We start from the raw sequence: 19,565 nt of genomic DNA on the forward strand, positions 1-19,565 counted from the left end.
TGAAACTGCACTGTTAGTGGAGCTGTAAGGAACAATAAAAATGAAGACCAGGGAAAAGTGGTGCAAACCTTAAAGCCAGCGTAATTTGAAAAGGCTTTTCACACAGGCTTTGCAAACTGTCAATTTATCCGTTTCATTTTGTAGACCATACACTTCAGAGGTGATAACTATATACTGTATTTACCCAAATCTAAGGCAACGTTGAATTTAAGATGAACCCCACCCTCCCAGAACACCAATAATTAGATTCTAATTTATAATTTTCCATGGATTTATGTATAATAATTCCATGGGATTACCATGAAATCTATACTGCTCCATGGGTAGAACCTAATTAGTTGAGGGTCATCTTAAATTCGTCCTCCCACAGCTATGACGAGAAAAGCAGCAAGGCCCAGACCCCTCCTCCTTGCCCTCCTTGCTTGTCCCTTGCACCCGGCTGCCCTGCCATTTGCTTCCTACCATGTTGGAAGCCTGCTGCCTGCCCCATGCTGCCTGTGCCTTCCCCCTGCTACCTTTCCCCCCTTGTCTGTGACCCGCACCAGTGCCTGCACCTCCCTGCAACCTGCCCCTCCAGACCTTTGCATCCCCCATACCTGCCCCCACTACACCCATCCCCCCCATCCCCTGCACCCTTACAAGTGGTGAGAAATTCTATTTGAAACTGCAATAAACCTTTAATCGAATCTGCGGGAGAGTGCTAATTAGCAGGCTCCAGCCAGCCTCCATGTCTTGTGTATTAGCATCCCTGGGCTTCAAATTGGTGGCGGGGCACTTTAACTAAAGCTCATTTAATGGGGATACATGAGATGCTGCAGGCCCTTTAATTAGAATGGCTCCCCCTCTACCCCAGGAACACATTTAAAAATGCTCAGAATGTCTTAAAACACATCACTACTGTATCTTAAATACCATTTAAAATACAAATCCATATGTTCAGCTAATAGTGTTAAATAGTTCATTACTGTTAAAATAATACTTACTCTTGTTAGATTGCATATCCTGAAAATTCTGTTTATCACATCACAATCCATTGTACAAGACATGCACTCTACTTGAATGGGACCATATCTCAGCATTCCTTCTTCAGGCCAATATTGTGGGCAGCCCTGTACAAGGGTAAAGTAAGTATAATTAAAATTTAAGTTACATTATTGTAATTGCCTGCAATTGTAATACTTGGTCTTGACAGAACAGCAGTAATAGTCATTAGCTGTAAATTAGCTAATAAAAACCTTAGTCATGGTATATATAGAACGTAATGACATTGTAATTACATACACTCTATTACCTAGTGAAATCACATTGATTTATTAATTTATATACCAAACCTCACCCCCCATGCACCAAACTAACCTGTGCTAAGTCAACTTCATTCAGCATCACAAGAGAGGTGCAGCCATAGTCATACACTAATCTCCAGAAATCTTTCACAGTGTTTGGCAAAGGATGTTGTGTAACTATGAAAGCAGCTGGTTGCCTGTAGCTCTGTGAAGAAAAAAATACTTTCTTTATCAGTATTATTAAAGAAAGCACAGAATAACTTTCATGCAGACTCTGAAACAGAAATATATTAGACTGAACCAAAACAAACCACTTAAAAAGCAACATATTTTAAAGTAAGAATGTATTGATCACTGTATTCATGCTTTAATTTTATTTTAGGCATGTGCCCTGTTAAGCTTAAGGTTGTCACACAAATTTGAGGACATTTTTAAAGACTGCTGAACTGAGGCATATATGACTTCCATTCATCAGAGTTTTAGATTACTTTATGATACTCAAAAGAGATATTATCCTATTTCAGAGGGGAATACTAAGGTGGAGAAAAATTAACTGATTTACTGGAGCCATACAGGAAGGTCTCTGAGCTACCCAGATCTTTAGTACTAGTGTCACAGCTCAAATCACAAGATCATCTTTCCTCTACTACCTGATCTTACTCATTTTTCTGTTTTTTAAAGGCTTTTTCTTGATCTGACACCAGGAAGATTTACAAGTAGCTTAGTAACTTTTAAATTGTTTTTTTGGAGAACTTTTTTTTTCTCTCTTGGTTGGAGTTGGAGCCAGGCTGTGAGCATTGCAATATTTTTGCCTGTGGAAGAAGTTGACAGGGTACCATCAGGCAGCAGTACCATGCAATTACAAATCCGGAAGAATACTGCTGCACATCAACTGATACACTAATTTAAAACCACATGTGTCAAACCTGAGTTGGATCCTGTCCACATAGTTCCTTATGGGCTTGCTATAGATTGCATTGAGCTTTGCAGGCTGAATCAAGACCCACTTCCAGGCCTGGGACAGATATTACACATAAAATGGTATAAGTGATTGGAAACCAGTTCAAATCTGTAACACAATAGAAGTTCAATGCACTGAAACCACTTTAAAAATGGCCAAAACCAGTTTAAGATGGTTGTAGTATCAGACTTAACTGATTTAGGTTAAATTAGGTTATTGAACTTCTGTTCCAGATCCCCTTCAGCTTCAAGTTAACTCATTGTTCTCCACATCCCAGGATGCTTTGCACCTACCACATTCAGACTTGGGCTTTCTGACTGCCTGCAGCGATGGGGCAAGCAGCAGCAAGGGGGTTACCGCAGCCCACTCACTTCACCTCTGAATTCCTGGCATCTCCAGGAGTCCCACAGGCTGGCTGAAACATTGCTTTTGGGGCAGCAAGCAGCTGATATGGGAGCTGTGACAACAACAGCTGACTGGGCTCACTGACAGGCTCCTTTGAGGGTGCAGGGGGATGGGGTAACTATGGAAAAGCCCTCTATTGTCCCCTGGGTGGAGAGCACAACTTTGTGAGAATTTTGTAGCACAGTAGCCAGGGGGCTCAGAATGTGTGTACATTCCCACAGACTTTTATTTTTGTAGCTATACAAATGAATGTGCGCACATAGTCATTTTCTACTCATACCATCACCCAATTTTCCAAAATTAAACTAATTTCCCAAAGCTGTGCTGGACAGATCCCATAACATCATTTTCGCCCAGGCATTTACTAAAACTATCATTCCAAAGAGAAACACCCTGTCTCTCTCACAAACACTATATGCTATATTGTAATAGCTAGTTTCAAATTCCCACGTACAGCCCCCAATGACCTTATGAAAGCCAGGTACAAACCTTCCATTTTTCTGGCGTAATAGCTGACTATATTGAGCAACTTTATTTTGTCAGTTCAGATATTTCATATATAAACTTAGTTAAAGCTCTTGGATTAGCAACATGATATCCTGCTATTTATCAGTTTGTTCCAGTATCTTTCCCTGACACTTGTTTTTAACAGCAATTCATTTTTTTAAGGAAAAAAAAAAGTTGTTCATGCTTAGAAATTAGGCCACTTATCTAGAGGCTTACTGTAAATTCGTATTTAGATGCTTCACTTTAGGAGATGCCTAAATTTGAACATTTTAGTGGTATATGTGAGCAAACACACATAGGCATACGATGAGCTGCATTATCACCCATATACTTTTAAATGTCTCAGCTCTTCCCTTCTGCCTACTAAATCATTTTTAGCCTGGGGAATACTGCAATCATTCAAAAACTCCAACTAGCTTTACACAGCTGCAATTCAAAATGGAAAAGCACCTCTTCCAAAAAAACCAAGCAAGCAAACAAACACATATCCCCAAACAGGAATACTTCCTTTCTTCCCTTCCACAAAAAATGCAAAATTTCTCTCAAAAAACAGTCAAAGCTCAGATGAACAATATTGCTTTCTGAGCCAGAGACAGATGTTTAAGGTTTGGTATCTTGTGGAAATTGGCATTTAGTACTTTAGTAATACTATTAAAAAGATAAGATTTCTAGCTTTTTGGTGGTTCTCACAAGGCCACAAGTCTGAGATATCAGACCTTGTAAAGTAATGACAAAAAAGTTGGTAGTATTTTCAAAATACTACCAAGATTTCTCCCTCCCTTCTTTAAGGCTGTTTTACTGAACGCTACAGTAAGAAAGAATTACCCTTTCTTTAACCAGCAAGTGCTCTCTCTCATATTACACAGCTTTTCATGGCACGTTACATAGACAAAGGAGATAGTCTCTTACATCCATAAGAGCAGCATTGATATAGTTGCTGCTCTCCCCATCAATAGTAATTAAGAAAGGCAGACATCTGTCAGGTGGCAGCGTATCCATGAAGCGATTCTTGTCATGATTCCTTGGCAAGCAGGCTATACTGCAGTCTTCAGCTTGCAGCCGAGGGGTCACAGAATTCAGAGTCTAAAGGACAGAGGGGAAATAATGTCACATTATAATGCATCTTACACATAATGACCTGGAAATTTACTGCTTTATTAAAAATGTGCACTGTAGGAGGCACAACAAATCCCAGGCAAAGAAAGGCATGTATCATATTGGGAATCTTGCTGAGTTTTTCAGTTAAAGTCAATGAGAATGTAAGTGTGAAGAGAAGTACAAATTGTTGAATGCTTCCTTCCACCTACATCCTCCCCAAAAAGGAGGTTGAATAAAGGAAGAAAATAAGGAAGAACCCTATGCAACCCATATGAATTGTGCCTCAGTTGTTTAAAATGCAATATGATGCCCCATCTAGTTCAAGGTCAGTGCTATTCATTATAGTTCACAGTCTACTGCAATTATAATCAAAGAAAGTTATTTCATATTTAAGAGCGAGTCTGTAAAGTACGTAATGAAAGACATGGGCGCTGTATTTTGTTGAATATATGAAAGGGACAAAGGTTACGATCTTGATAAGAAAGCCCTTTTCCTTAAAAGATATTAAATGTACCTAGAGGCAAGGAAGTTGCCATTACATGAAGAGCTAGCAGTAACTGCAAATACCTGGAATTCATCTTTGAGATGTGAAGAGTTTGTTTGAGAGTCTATTCTAATCATATCAAAATATGCAGCTTTGAATTCACAGACAGGGATGGCAGTTTCTCCACACAAGCAGGCTTCTAGAATGGCATCATGAATAAAGATGTACTGCTCCTAACCAAATGAGGAAAAGGAAAAAAAGTTCCAGCAATTTAAAAACAAAATAATATCTTTCCTTCATTTATGATGAGCATATCTTCCTTTCTCTATAAATCTTATTCAAAGCAGCTTCCATCAATCCTTTTGATATTGCTTTTGCACCTTTAGTAGAGTACACTCTTTATAACTAGAATACAGTTAAATCAAGATGTTTCCCTCAGAACCAATTTAAGCCCAGTGAAACTTAAAAGCTTATGTACAGTAATTTGCTTAATGGGGACTTCCAGGTGACTTTGTGGTGCTTGGTTCTGTGTGTATGTCAGTGTTATGCTAGCGCTGCTTATTCGCTTCCTTAACAGCAGCTTTAAGTCCTACAATACCTACAAAATGCATAAATTAATTCAAACACTGCCTGTTCCTGACAATTACTTGGCATATTCCATGCACCTTATGTCTAATAAGTTGGCACTGGGCTAGTAATAGCTTTTGCACTATCCCAATGCAGATGATGCTTCCCTTAAATGTTGTTGTTCTGTCCAGTACTGATTTGAGACCTGGACAATTAATTATTCTTTCCGTCAGCATCTTCTTTTGATTATTTTACAACTCCTATAGAGAGCTAGTGGCATCACAAAACTGGTAATAACCAAAAGTAGTATGTCTACACAGTAAAACAAAGGGGTGATTGTAGCAAGTGCTACCTGTGCTAGCTTAATTTTGCCAGCACAAGTGAGAATGGCAGGAAAGTGCATCATGGGCACTGGCAGATACTAGCAATCAGTTCATATCATCAGGGTCCCTGGAGGGATTGTATTCTGGTTCCTAAGCACACAGCTTCCTACATGTTCAAGTTCATGTTGCTGCCTCTTCACTGCTATGCTTACCTGTCCTGACCTACTGGTGCCCATATTCTCTGACCCAAGGAGCTTAAAAAGAAAAGAAAGAGAGTAATGGGAAATTGGGAGAACAAGAGGAAGGGACAACAAAGATGACAGTAAGATTACATGATGACTTGGTAGAGAGGTGGTAAGCCATGTTAGTGTAAAGTCAAGCAGAAGGTAGGGCAGGGCAGGGCGGCATCTTAGAGACAACTCATTCAGAGAGGCATGGGATTTTATAGGCAAAACAATTTTGTCAATTTTTGCATCTGATGAAGTATGTTATTGTCTATGAAAGCTCATGCCTCTCTGCACCACTTATTCTCTAGGGCCCCTAACACACGATACACTTAAGATGCAATTACCCAGTTAATCGCATCTAAAATAGTTACCCGGCAACATATTAGTGCAGTTAATGGCATGATGAAATAAGGAATAAGCCAAGAAGTTACTATAGGAAATATCTGTAATAACTTTCTGGCTGGTTCCTATCACATCATTAATTGAACACTGTCCGCCCACAGGGCTGGCAGCCCCATCATCTGATTTGCTACCATGGCTGGGAGCCCGGATCAGCTGATGGGGCTTCCAGGCATGAGAGCACATAGTGCACCCCCATGGTTGTGATTTTGAATCAGCTGATGGCTGCCAGCCTCAGAAGCAAGTGGTGTACTAGGGCTGGGAGCTCCATCAATTGATGGGGCTCCCAGCTGCTGGAGCTTGCTTGACCCTGGGCTTTACCTGCACTGGCAGTATGGTGTGATGGGCTCTGATGTTCAATCTCATAATCGTGCCTCTTTGCCATGTGTGTTACATGGCAGGAAGTACAATTCTGGGGGGCACATATCAAACTCCACCGTGCCTTTAATTTCATATCTGCCAGGGGTGTAACTTGCCAGCCTGCTCAACCACAATGACTTTCTCATGGGGGTTCTGATTATAGCTTAGTTATTAGAGTGATTTTTTTGGGATAGACTGCTGAAAAAATGTTAAGGGAACTGGTGGAACTGTGAAGATGATGAGGTGATGTAGCAAATGGGGAAGAAAGGATGTTAAGATGGAGGGAAAGAGAGAGGATGCAAATATGAAGCAGTGAGGGATGAGATGGGTAAGTGGCAGGTCTTGTGAGATCTGGCAGTCATAATGATGGCATGCTGTGCACAGGCTGAATAATGCTAAAGTCTAAAGTAACCAGCACTGAAGACAATGTATAGGGACTATATGAATGCTAGCTTCTTGGAATTACTGCTACTATAATTGGGACATCTAGAGGGACAAGAAGAAAGGATTAAAGTCATATCCTTTCCCCAAAATCCTCTCGCATGGACTGGGGTATTTGGAAACTACATTTTGTTAAACCTTTTTCCTGCCTCCCAACAGATTCTCCGGACTCCTAGTTCCATGGTATTTTTCTTACCTAGGAATTCCTCTTATTGAAGGTAAATGGTTACTCTCCCAGGGGTACAGATGAAGGATTCTACTCTATTGATTATAGGATTCAAATCTGCCCTATTGCATCTAGGAAAGCATTCGTTCCATTTTAGGTCAATACCATACCTCTGTCTGGACCATATTGATGCGACGTGACCGTAATGCTTTGACACAATTGTAGATGTCCACAACACCTTCCCTTTCTGCCATGTCTAACATGATATCGATCACAATGTAACAGCCTGTTCGTCCAGCGCCAGCACTATAAAGAAGTAGGAAATAATTTCCAACCCAAAAAGTCCATTTCACAAACTTTACCAACTTTCATTGACATTTACAAGAAAGTGCCTGGAACATTTTGATGAAATGCAAAAGTTCTCATATATTTCTCTTCTTTTCAGCTTCCTCTCTTCTCTGTATACTGACATTTAGATACTTATGAAATATATATAAAAGCAAAAGCAAACACGTCTCATTGGAACTCATATGTTAAGTAAAAGCAATAGTAGTGAGGTACCTTTTTATTATCTCAAAAGGTTTCTTTGTGGCCTAGGAATAGTAAGTACATTTTAGCAGACTTTTTATAGAGTCTGCTAAAACATAAACTCTTTATAGAGTAATATTTGTCAGCTTCCCTAAGGAAGATCAAGAGTGACTTCCCTCACATAAAAGTTTTAAAACAAGAGAGTTATGGATGTATTTTAAAACCATTTTCTCAAACTCTTCAAACTGATTTGTCAATTACAACTCATTTGTGCTTTTCAAGCATGCATAGGATTCTTCCCTGCTTTAGAAAAAAACAAAATTGTGCAGATATTTGCAAAGAGATTTCATGCAATCTGTACAGAATCTGCAGACTGTCATTAAAATGTCTCATAACATTTGGGGGAAATTACATTTCAATGAAATGTCCCCCATACTACAAACTGCAATATTTGTAGACAGAACATCACAGAAAAACCTCTTCGTAGCTATTGCCATGACATCCAGTAGCCAGACTCACTTGAAAATATTGCTTCACTTTTACTTGCATTTAATTTACTTAAACTTATATTTCCTTAACGTTCATTTTAAATCTCAAAGAAGCTGTAACAAAAATGTCACAAAGTTTGTTCTATATCAACTTGAATGATCGCTTACTGTACCAGTACAATCTGATACTGTTATCAGAGGATGTAGGGAGGAGGGGCTTTCTGTCCATAATACCTAGGGAAATTCTACTAGAATCCAGCTACATTTGTGGCTAGATTAGTCTTGCTTCCAGTCCAAACAAGAACTTGGAGGACCTGAGCCATTCAAGAAGTTATACAACAACTACTCTACAATGATGAAAGATTCAAAGATAGCACCTAGGCATGGTGTCATATAAAGCTGCTGAAAATTCATCAATCTCTGGTTTACGCACCTGCAATGTACAACAATAGGCCCAGCACTAGGAGGGTTAGATAATTTGACTCGACGTATAAATGAAAGAAGGCCTGTAGCATTGTAAGGAACTCCATGATCTGGCCATCCAGTGAAGTGGAACTGCTTAACTTCACGGATTTCATTGTAACCTCTCTGTCAAGACAACAATTGTGTTTTCAGAAGAGGGTACAGTGCTCAATATCTTCTCTGAATCAAACAACAATAAAACTGTTAAACAAAACTGTTAAAATCTATATGTAGTTTTCATAAAATATTTTAAGCAAAAACCCCATAGCATTCCTTCATTAAGACTTATATAAATACAGTATATTTATTAAGAACAATGACAATTCCTGGACCTCCTTAGAATATTAATGAGAACAGAAATGATTTCAGTCTTCAGGTATCTAAAACAGAAAATATTCCACGCCACTTTCAAATCTGGAGCTGCTGGCCACTGACCTGCCACAGGATCCTGGTATCCACCTCTCCCATGTTGCCCTACCCCAGTCAGTCCCCTCTCCAGTCAGAACAAACCCTCCACTCCACTCTAGCTGTTCTGACAACACCTTTGTGTCTGCCTTGGTGTGGCAAGTCCTGTGTTCTACTCCCTGGTGTTTGTAACCAGCTGAGTAAGCCAGCAGTGCATCTCCCTCTTGTGTCTCTCTGTGTATATCCCCTGATGCCAGCCAAAGCTCCAGCCCCCCTAGATTCCCAGACATGGTTGCCCAAAGCACAGACCTCTTAACTGAGACCCTGCTAAAAACTCAGCAGCTGGTAGTGCCAGCAACTGAGGAGCCTTGGATATACTGGAGGATCATCCTGGCCAACATCATCTTGAACGGGGACCTTCTGGACTATGCCAGGCAGGAGTGGGTGGATCTCTCTGCACTGGTCCAGTGCATGGAGATGCCTCTACTGCATGCAACCTATTGCTCACTCCAATAGGAGGGAACAGGGTATATCTAGAGTGATCTATCCCCAGTTCTTTACCCACCCTGGCATTCACCATCATTGGTTTAGATACCAGTAGATACATCTCTTGACTGTTCTGTTTAACAGTTATTTATAGAGCGATTATCTATGAATTTGTCAAATCCTTTTTTTTAACCTGGCTATACCACAGGTTAACTGCCTTCCACATAAAAAAGTAACAATGCCTAAAATGTTTGGTTTCTACCCCAAGGAATGGCATGTAGTTAACAGCAATATATTTGGTCCCAGAATAGATGTTGAATATTGATGAAGGAAAGGAAAATGAAGAAATACTATTAACAAAAACTAAGGTACAATGGTTATGACAATATGCATGACAAGGAACCACTGATGCTGACATATTCCTCTTAAGGCAAAATAATATTTGCTGCTTTATGGAATTGTTAATTAGGCAGGATGATTTGTTATTCTATTTGAACAGGTGCAAGCCTCTGCTTAGCTCACTGAACTGCTGGGAAACAATATTTTGAAGACATCTTTCAAAGTACTTACCCTTTCAAGGGTGAATGTCCTGACTACGTATTCTGCAAGTGGTTCCATTTCTACACAAGTAACTTTGAAGTCACCATAAACTTCAGTGTCATCAGGCCAGTACTTGTAGCACTTGACCTAAATACAAAATTAAAAGGTGAAAATTAAAGCATGTGAACTTAAAAGCATGATAAATGGTAACTAAATATGTTATTATTTATTTACTTCCAAAATGACACTGCCATAACCTGATCTCCACTGGGGCCCACCTATACTGAATACCAGTCAAGTTTTCCCATAATTTGAAGGAATTTACAACACCTTATACTACTTTTTAAGGGCATCATACAAATGCTCTGGGGTGGGTGAGAGGGATAGGCTTTAATTAGAGTGGCTCTGAGAGCACCTATGTGTCTTAAATGCAGAGCCCCGTCACGTGTATAGGTGCCCTAAATGCCCAATTAGGTTTCTGAAATAGTGAAACTGAATTGCTTAACTTCTGAGATAGGTGATTTATAATCTGATTTCTACCTTGTACTAAAGGTACTGTGTGCTTGTTCTTTAGCCAGGTAGTTGTGACCATTTGAGCAGGGTAATATACAAATGATTCTTATGTACTAGATTGTGTTACGACTTCTGGATTTAGGCAGCATCATTCTCATAAAAACAATACACCATCATCCGCTGCACTAGCTCTTCTTTATAGAGCTGTCATGTTTTAATTTGCTGTTTTAAGCTGCAAGGATATTTGAACATAGCAATATACTATCTAGTCTCTCCATTTCCAGAAACAGGGGTCCACTACTGTTCTTTCTCTGACTGTGAGAAACCATGGATTATTAGCAATTCTTTTATTAGGTTGTACTGGTTTTAAAATCAAGTTACTTACCCGCCCAACTTCAACTAAATTTGTAACCATCACAACACAAGCTGATTGCTCCTGCCATATCATCCTCCAGAAATCATATACTGTTTCATGGACTGGACCTGAAAGAAAACCAATACTTCAATATTATATAATAAAACAACAATAGAAGTGAATAGGAGAACCAAAATCTCTGCACAATAAGTTATTTGTTCATATCTGGAGGGGTCTAATAGTCCTTGCCTCGCCATACTGATCACAACTCTTAAACTGTAATGTTATTTTGAATGAGCCCAGGAGTATCTCAGTTTAATGAAATTACAACTTGAAAGAAGGCAGGTATTTGATCACTATGCTAGAAGCTGAGCTATTTCCAGGATGGAACAATGTGTGTATACGTCCCTACTTAGGTTTTATTTTTAAAACTTATAAATTAAGTTAATCATAAATTCCAGTTTAGGCACCTCGCAAACACTTGACAAAGGACCCAAACCTTTCACTGTAGGCTGCCAAGTAATATTAAATACAACTTGCAACAAAAGGTGTGTCCAATATGCAACCCCACAACCTGGGGGTTCACAAGACTTTTCTGGGAGGTACACTGGAGAAATTGTGTAACGACAGACTTAATTTTCATAATAATAATAATTGACATTTAAGCTGTTAAAATATAAAATATATGCTGGTAGGATATGTGGGCAGCTGGTAAATCTGGAAGGGGGTACTTGATAAGAAAAAGTTTGAGAACCTCTGCATTCGAGTTTATGACTATCAATTAGCTTGCTAAAACGCAACTAAAATTCCAATCTAGATAAAAGCTATACAAGTAGGTGTGTATATGTATTAGACAGAGTATAAAAGACTTTGGACAGGGAAAAACGAACAACATTTTACAGGCCATTTTTTTAAACAGGCATCCATTTAAATTATAACTTTGCAGGTGCAATCAAATACAATGATTAAGAAATGATCAGATGGAGGCATTTCATTACCTGGATTAAGAGCATAAATATTTAGCTATATGCTACAATCCTATCAGATTTATGCCTGTAATTGATCACAAATGCAAAATTAGATGCAATCTTCAAAATGTGTCCACATAGTATGAAATAAAAACTATTCAGCCTACTTGTTTATTTTTTATAACTTGCATAGCTTAATTTCAGATGTCAAGGGACCGATGTAATACAGAAATTGACACCTTTTTTCCTAATTCTTCTTTTATTTGCAGAGTATTGAATTTCAAAGACTGTCTCCTCTTCTCTAGTTTTGGCTTATCTAAAAAATTTGCTGCAACATTATTTTATTTGCATTATTTATCCCAGCAATACTGGTCTTGGATGGACACCATGCAGTAGGATAGTATGCTGAATTATGAGAAGAAAAACCCCTCAGCCAGGATGAATGTTTTCTGCTCTTTCAGCTCATGTGCTTCTCCAAGGCTTACTTCACAATTGAAAATTACTGCAGTAACTAGTGGCATTATTGACTGAACTTACAGGGGAAACATTAATATGTGGAGTTAGTCAATATCTAATTAGTGTGACATATTAGTACAAGTTTTCATTTATGCAATGTACACCTAGGCAGATTATGCAAAATTGCTGTAACAGAGAAAAATAAACAGCAACTATTGCACACTATAAATCGTACCAAATCTGGTACCATTTTGTTATGCAACAGATAGACTATTATGAAACAGGTTTGTTGGCTGACATTTACTCTAGCAAAGTCTTACCTTGGGTTGCAATATAGTGACTTGGTCGCTGATATCCCTAAAAAGTCAAAACAGGTTGATATGAGTATTGTAATACTGACAAAAGCACTGGAAGCAGGGAGGGTAGGAGGGAGGAAAGGAGGGGGAAATGAAGGCATAATGGATTGCAGACATGTTAGTTATAGAGACAACCTTTTCAGAACAGATCAGTGGTTAAGAGCTGTATGTGCTCATAACTGAAACAAGTCTATTCAGACTGAAAAGGTTCAAATGGTTACAGATAGAATGGAAAAATTAACATCTGACTTGAACATACATTGTACTGTAACAGTAAATATTATTTTAGTTAGGTCACTGGCCCTTTAAATCGGCCTTGTTTTGACACGTCTTCCCCCACTGAGTGTACTGGATGGCTTATTTAAAAATTAGAAGCAAAAATGGCCTTTGCCTTCACAGTATCTAAAAACCAGGCATTGTTCCTAATTTATATGCCATGAAACAAGTATATACTTCACATTTTCTTTAAAAAATAATTATTACTAATGTATGAAAGATGTATAGAAGAGCCATAAATAAATAAGAACAGAACATTCCAGTGGTAGAGCTGGACAATGTGTGCGTGCACAGAATCAAGGACCTGCTGTGACTGGCTTCAATGGAATTTTCTGCAGAATATGTTCAATGCTATGCAAAATATGTGCATATTATATTACATATGATACACACACTGGTATACACACACACATATATGGCAGTAAACCTATTCACAGCCAATCCCTACCAATTAGTTGGACACATCCCGTCACTTTACAGTGAGGGTTGCCAAAATATGGAATAAGCTTCCAAGGGAGGTGCTGTCACCTTCCTTGGAGGTGTTTAAAAGGAAATTGGACAGACATCTGGCTGGGATCATCTGACCCCAGCACTCATTCCCGCCTGAGGCAGGGGGTAGGACTTGATGATCTAATAGGTCCCTTCTGACTCTAACAACTATGAAACTTGCTGTTCAGCCCACCATTAACTATCAATTCTTAGCATACAAACAAGACAAAAAGACCTGCCTGACTTGTACTAAATCAAGTCCGGCAGATGGGAATTTAGTAGCACTAGACTGCATGGAAAGAATATCAAACATCACGCTGTGCAAACATAAGAGAAATAACGCTTATTATAGTTTAACAAAGTATATAAATTCCAGTACCCATTACTGGTACGGTGAGTCATGAAACTGAAGAATTTCCATACATCATGAAGATTCATCCCCTCTTCCTGAGAACTTCTTAAGCAACCTGGCCAGGGATTAAATACTATTCTTTGGGGCGCAAAAAAAATACTTCTAAAGAGTGTTTTATTTTTTTGCCTTGAGAGTGGGGATAGAATTATACTAAATATTAGGTATTTCCAAAAAAATCCCACAGAAGGATAATACAGTCTTCCATGAGGACTTAATATTCAGTACCACCATCAAATAACAGAAATAGAATGCATTCCTAGCTTCTTTATACTGAAATAATGCTTTGAGCAAAGTGCCACTATAAATATGCAGTCTTCCTCGAGGGTTATGATGAGGTGGCATTTATTTTTAATGAGAAAATAGTACCTTTGAGACACAGGCTTTATAATAAAGTCACAGAACCTTTGTGGAAGTCCCTTGGAAAAATATCATTAGGCCTACAAATCACAGAGGGTGAGGTAAAAGGTCCAGTGCTACATATGTTATAGAAACTTTACACCCTAGACTATCTTAAACATTTTATAAATGCTGGAAGAAGAAATGTAGCTTGGTGCTACATACCTGAAAGCTTATGAAAATCCCCCAACCTGTTAAAACATACACTAGATATTGTGGATGACACTTTTTTCATAGGCCTTTTGTTTAACCAAATTATCTCCTGTGTCTTTGCTTTCTTATCCCAAACAATGCCATATTTTGCTGACCAAGAAACATGGCAAAGATCGTTCAAGTTTCTAGTGCCTTTAAGTTATTTCTTAGCAAAATGTGGAAATCAAAACTGAAATTTGAAAAAGAAAGTTTTTTACAGATGAAATCAGAATATCTATACTACCTCTCAAAAATTATTTGTTTGTGTATACACTACATAATATCCAATATATGGCACCTGAAGAACAAATATGAATTAAGTATTCAACTTGTCTAGAAATACACAAAAGATGGCTTCTCTTTTTAAAATAATTAAAAAGTTGTTATTATTCTTATCTGCTTCAAAAGCACATATTAGAAATGTCTCTTAAGAATGTTTTCAGAACCACTAACATACAGCTTACTACCCAGCTTTTCACATACAAATGGCAGGGGGAAACTAGAAACCCAAACCATCATAAAATAACATGCATGTGAACATCAATTTTTCTTAAATAGACACAGTCACCTGGTTCATCTAACAATAGCCTGAGATATGTCAGGGCTAAGTAGAGCCAGTCAAAAAACCTAAGGCTGAATTGATCCAATATTCACAGGTTGTCTAAGCTGCCTAGACTGAACCTATAAGCAAGTGAAAAGACTTTCACTTTTGATTCTGGAAATGCAGCCACATGCCTGTAGTGGCCCAGGCCAGAAACCAGCAGTGCTAGAACATGCCTCCCTGCTTGGCTGGAGCAGACAGCTTGGTTAGCCCAACCACCCTGTGAGGGGAGGATTTCAGTGGAGGTGCAAAGCATCCTGGGATGCTGAGGAACTGAGAGCTAACTTGAATCTGTAGGGGATCTGGGACAGAATTTCAGTAAACTGATTTAACCTAAATCAATTAAGTCTGATACTACATCCATCCAGGTTTATCTGAAACAGGTTCTGGCCATTTTGCAAGCAGTTTACGTGCAGTGAACTTCTGATGTGGTACAGATATAAACCCATTTCTGGCCACTTATACTGGTTTATGTTCAACTTCTATCCCTAGCCCAAAAGTCTAAACTAACATTTTCCTAAAGTACATACAAAAATATTCACAGCAAAGAAATGATAAAAACAGATGGGTAAATTAAATGAAGCATGCATAGATATCTAACAACAAAAATAGAAGTGTAAAGTAATTAAGAACAATGTCCATGTTAAATATTTATAATAGGATGCTGTTATTCACATATAGTGGTACTTACATCCCTGTACAGCCAAATCTACAGCCCAAACCAAAGTCAGATGTGAAAGAAAGCACAATAATGTCAGTGAGTACTAGGACGTAGAACAAGGAAAGTGTACATTTTGTTCTTAATTAAAAAGCTTTCATTACATTTGTCGGCATGCAAATAAATTTGTAACGTGCAAAAGTTTTGCATACAGAAGCTGCAGAGTGATAGAAAGCCTTGCAATCCACTTACATCTATGTAGTTGGCATTAATGTAATCTGAAGAAGGATCATCCTCAACAGGTTGCAAAATCACTCTGGAGTGGTCATCTGTAAATTTGTTATAGGAAACAGACCAAAAGTCTACTTTCATATGGCTCCAATATATATGAATTACAAAGCTTATAACTTTATGGAAAGGCTTCTGGGAAACTTTTTTATTTAGCCTCACTGCTTGATATTTTAGGAACTTCAAATGATAAGGATTTGTATGGAGACCTTTTGTTCAAGGGCCTCAACATGTTTCAGGCAGACAAGGTTCTTTGGGTGAATCTGCCTACACACTCCAACATGTTTCACAAACTTTAATTAAACTTCATTAATTCTGTGCAGGTAGCAGGTATCATGTTACATACGATAAACAGGCAACTAATCTAAGTGACTTGTTCAGGAACTTAAGTTAGTGGCAGGGAGGGTAATCTAGAGACCCAGGATAGCCCTGGCTCCCACTCCTGCACTCCCACTTCTAAAGGTCATATCTATATCCTCAAAAACCTTCCAAGTGCTTCATGGTAACAGGCTTTCAGTTACTTAAATTGCTAAGCACCTAAATCTGTGCCTACCAGCTTTCACTCAGCCACTTCCCCAATGACACTGTAATTACACATTCTATTGTACAATAGAAATCAAATGCGTTCCCCCGTGCATGACTCTAAGCTATCACAAGCTTTAAATCTGAGAACTAGAGTGGGGCTACCTGGTCCTAATCGCCAATATAAAACACACCAGTGTTAAACAAGAAGAGTTCTGACACACTGGCCCCTGAGCTGCAACAAAAAATAAGGTGCGAATAGCCTACTACACTTTAACCAAAAATACAATTTTAGTTGCAGAAAAACACCATTCAAGTAAGACCCAAAGACTTTTGGTAGCTTGCCATTCTCAAATGATCACCACCACTTGCATATAGTATGGTACAAACACAAACTTCTAACCACATTAGGAGAAAATCTTGAATTAATTTAACTGTTGAAAGACAATGACAAAAATTTGAGAGAGAGCACTGTAATTCTGTACTGAATGATAGCAAGCATTTAATTTTATAAGTGGATGTACCACTGGATTATGGAATTATGTCTTTTCAGTTTAAACATATATACAAGAAATACACAAAAATTTCTATGAATATTACCAAGCATTTCTCACCAGCTATCTCTGTTACTTACATGCAATAATGTTTCCATATCGGTTCTTTGTTCTGTTTTGATCTTTTTTAGCAACATCCCAAGAAGCTGACTGCCCCTCAAAGAAACTCTGTATTTTAAGAAAGTACACAGACATGGAAAGTATTAAAAATGAAATCATTAAACCAAGAATACAAACTACTCAAGATTTGGCAACACTATTGCTAAATACATTTTTTCTGTACAGTACAACAATTCTCTGCCATAAAAGAATCTCAGATTTGAAGGTCTGGATACACACTTGCATCTTTGCTAGCAGAGGTGGCTATGTTTCTAAAAGGACAGTCTCTCATAATAGTCTGCATGGTCAAAGAATGAGCCAATGGAGTGATTCTCAAGGGATTTCTAACCCAGCCCTTGGTTGGTGAAGGACTGAAAAATGGACAGCCAAGTGCAGTGATCCTCACTAGAGAGGAAGATGGGAAAAGTAACAAGGAATCAAGGATTAACACACTGAGAATCTGACCTTCCTTCACAGAACACCTTATAATATATTTGTACTTCTACAATATTCTGTACATTTGTTTTTATAGGAAAGCAACCAACCCTAACTTTTGAGCAGAACCCACACAAAGCCTCCTTCTAAAATTACTGTTAACACTTCCTATTCATTTCCAAGCTCATTGTCATATTGCACAGCTGTTAAAAAAAAGCTGCTACCTCAGTGATAGCACAAGGCTTTTTACTCTTGTTTTACTGATTGCCCAACAATCTGTTTTCTACACAAGTACTTCAGAATAGGTGGATCTGAATGAATTCAAGTCAGCAAGGCCTGATGAACTTGATCCCAGGATGGCAGAGGAGATCTCAGAGCCCTTGGCAGTGATCTTCCTGAAGTCACGGGACACATGCCAGGTACCAGAGAATGGAAATGGGCCAACAAGTGCCTCTCCTCAAAAAAGGCAAAAAGAAGGAGCTGCAGAACTGTAAACCAGTTACCTTCACCTCAATGCCCAGGAAGTTAGTGGAGCATATCCTAAGGAAGGCCTTTTGCGAACATCTGCAGGAGGAAAGGCTGATCACAAGCACCCAGCACAGATTTACTAGAAACAAATCATGTCAAACAAACCTGATGTCCTGCCTTAACAAAGTAACCACATGGGTGGATGAAGGGAATGCTTTGGATATAGTTTATCTGGCTGTTCGATGCGTTTATTAATGATTTGATGCTAGCACAGAAAGCTTCTTGAAACAATTTTCCATATGACACTAAATTGGGAAGGACTGCACTGTAGGATGGGAGTACAATTCAGAAGGATCTTGACTGACTGCAAAGCTGAGCTGGAGCTAACAGGATGAAGTCCAGTGTTGACAAATGCAAGGTGCTACACATTGGGAAGGATAATCATAAATATACATTCAAAATGGGTGACACTTGGCTAGATGGCAGATTATGGAGAAGGATCTGGAAGTCTTGGAATATCACAGACTCAGTATGGGTCAGTAGTGTGATACAGCTGCACTAAAGGTGAATACATCAATAGAAGCATTAGGTGCAAGGCACAAGAGGTGCTTCTCATCTTGGCATTGCTTAGGCCTACAGTATTGTGTGTAGTGCTCACTACATTTTAAAAAGGATGTGGAGAAGTTAGAGAAAGTTTGGAGTCTGGCAACAAAAATGATAACGTGCTTGGAAGACAAGTCATAGGTGGAGAGTTTACAGGAAACAGGCATATTTAGCCTGTGGAAAAGGTGCTTTAAAGGGAACACGACAGTAGTCTTCAAATATCCTCTCATTACTTCTCTTGAGATTCTTCCACTATTGAAGACATATCACTGCCAAATTCTTTTTCTTTTTTTTAAAAATCTCATTACACTTGTTATAGTAATCCAGAACACTCATGTCAAAGATGATGCCATAGTAATAAGGTACTTTTTTGGGTAAAATAATCTATTAGTAAACTAGTGAAATTTTACCTCATATTCTTCTTTAAAACCATAACTGTCCGATGTCTTCATTAGGTTAATATGTTGCAGCAAATCAGCTACTCTGATAGCTGGGTGCAGCTGTCCAGTCTGGTATGGGGACTCTGTTCCTTCACATAAGTAGCGGGGAACATCTAGCAGACGACTAGATTCTGCTGTTGCACTGTGATTCTCATCTGTAGTGATAAGAAACCAGAGACTTGGATATCAGTTAGACTAACAATAGTATATGTCTTGAATATGTAACAGCTACCGTAGAATTTTAAATGAGCTATTGAAACAGATATTATGATTAACTCCTCCACCCAAGTTTATGAAAGTACAAGTTAGCACCTAGCACATTCTAGGTGTTAAATTAATATATGTATTTATTTA

General features: G+C 38.5%; 1 protein-coding gene across 8 annotated transcripts in view; it reads right to left on the reverse strand.

The window, feature by feature from the left end:
- PTPRK (protein tyrosine phosphatase, receptor type K) overlaps positions 1–19,565 on the reverse strand; it is a 608,487-nt gene that overhangs the window by 7,642 nt on the left and 581,280 nt on the right. For 4 of the 8 annotated variants that reach the window (XM_019538012.1, XM_019538011.1, XM_019538015.1 and 1 more), the window contains 13 exons: positions 19,182–19,366; positions 17,247–17,334; positions 16,055–16,131; positions 15,836–15,853; positions 12,743–12,779; positions 11,029–11,126; positions 10,161–10,277; positions 8,671–8,825; positions 7,392–7,527; positions 4,822–4,971; positions 4,066–4,239; positions 1,357–1,488; positions 984–1,109 (listed from right to left, as the gene is read on the reverse strand). In XM_019538012.1, the coding sequence (XP_019393557.1) occupies positions 984–1,109; positions 1,357–1,488; positions 4,066–4,239; positions 4,822–4,971; positions 7,392–7,527; positions 8,671–8,825; positions 10,161–10,277; positions 11,029–11,126; positions 12,743–12,779; positions 15,836–15,853; positions 16,055–16,131; positions 17,247–17,334; positions 19,182–19,366 (1,493 nt within the window). Of the gene's footprint in view, positions 1–983; positions 1,110–1,356; positions 1,489–4,065; positions 4,240–4,821; positions 4,972–5,013; positions 5,883–7,391; positions 7,528–8,670; positions 8,826–10,160; positions 10,278–11,028; positions 11,127–12,742; positions 12,780–15,835; positions 15,854–16,054; positions 16,132–17,246; positions 17,335–19,181; positions 19,367–19,565 lie in introns of those variants that run through there. The other 4 variants (XM_019538014.1, XM_019538017.1, XM_019538016.1 and 1 more) reach the window with 2 other exon arrangements.

The sequence above is a fragment of the Crocodylus porosus genome, unplaced genomic scaffold (genome assembly GCF_001723895.1).
Source record: "Crocodylus porosus isolate Cpor-Errol unplaced genomic scaffold, CroPor_comp1, whole genome shotgun sequence".
NCBI classification, from domain to species: Eukaryota; Metazoa; Chordata; order Crocodylia; family Crocodylidae; genus Crocodylus; species Crocodylus porosus.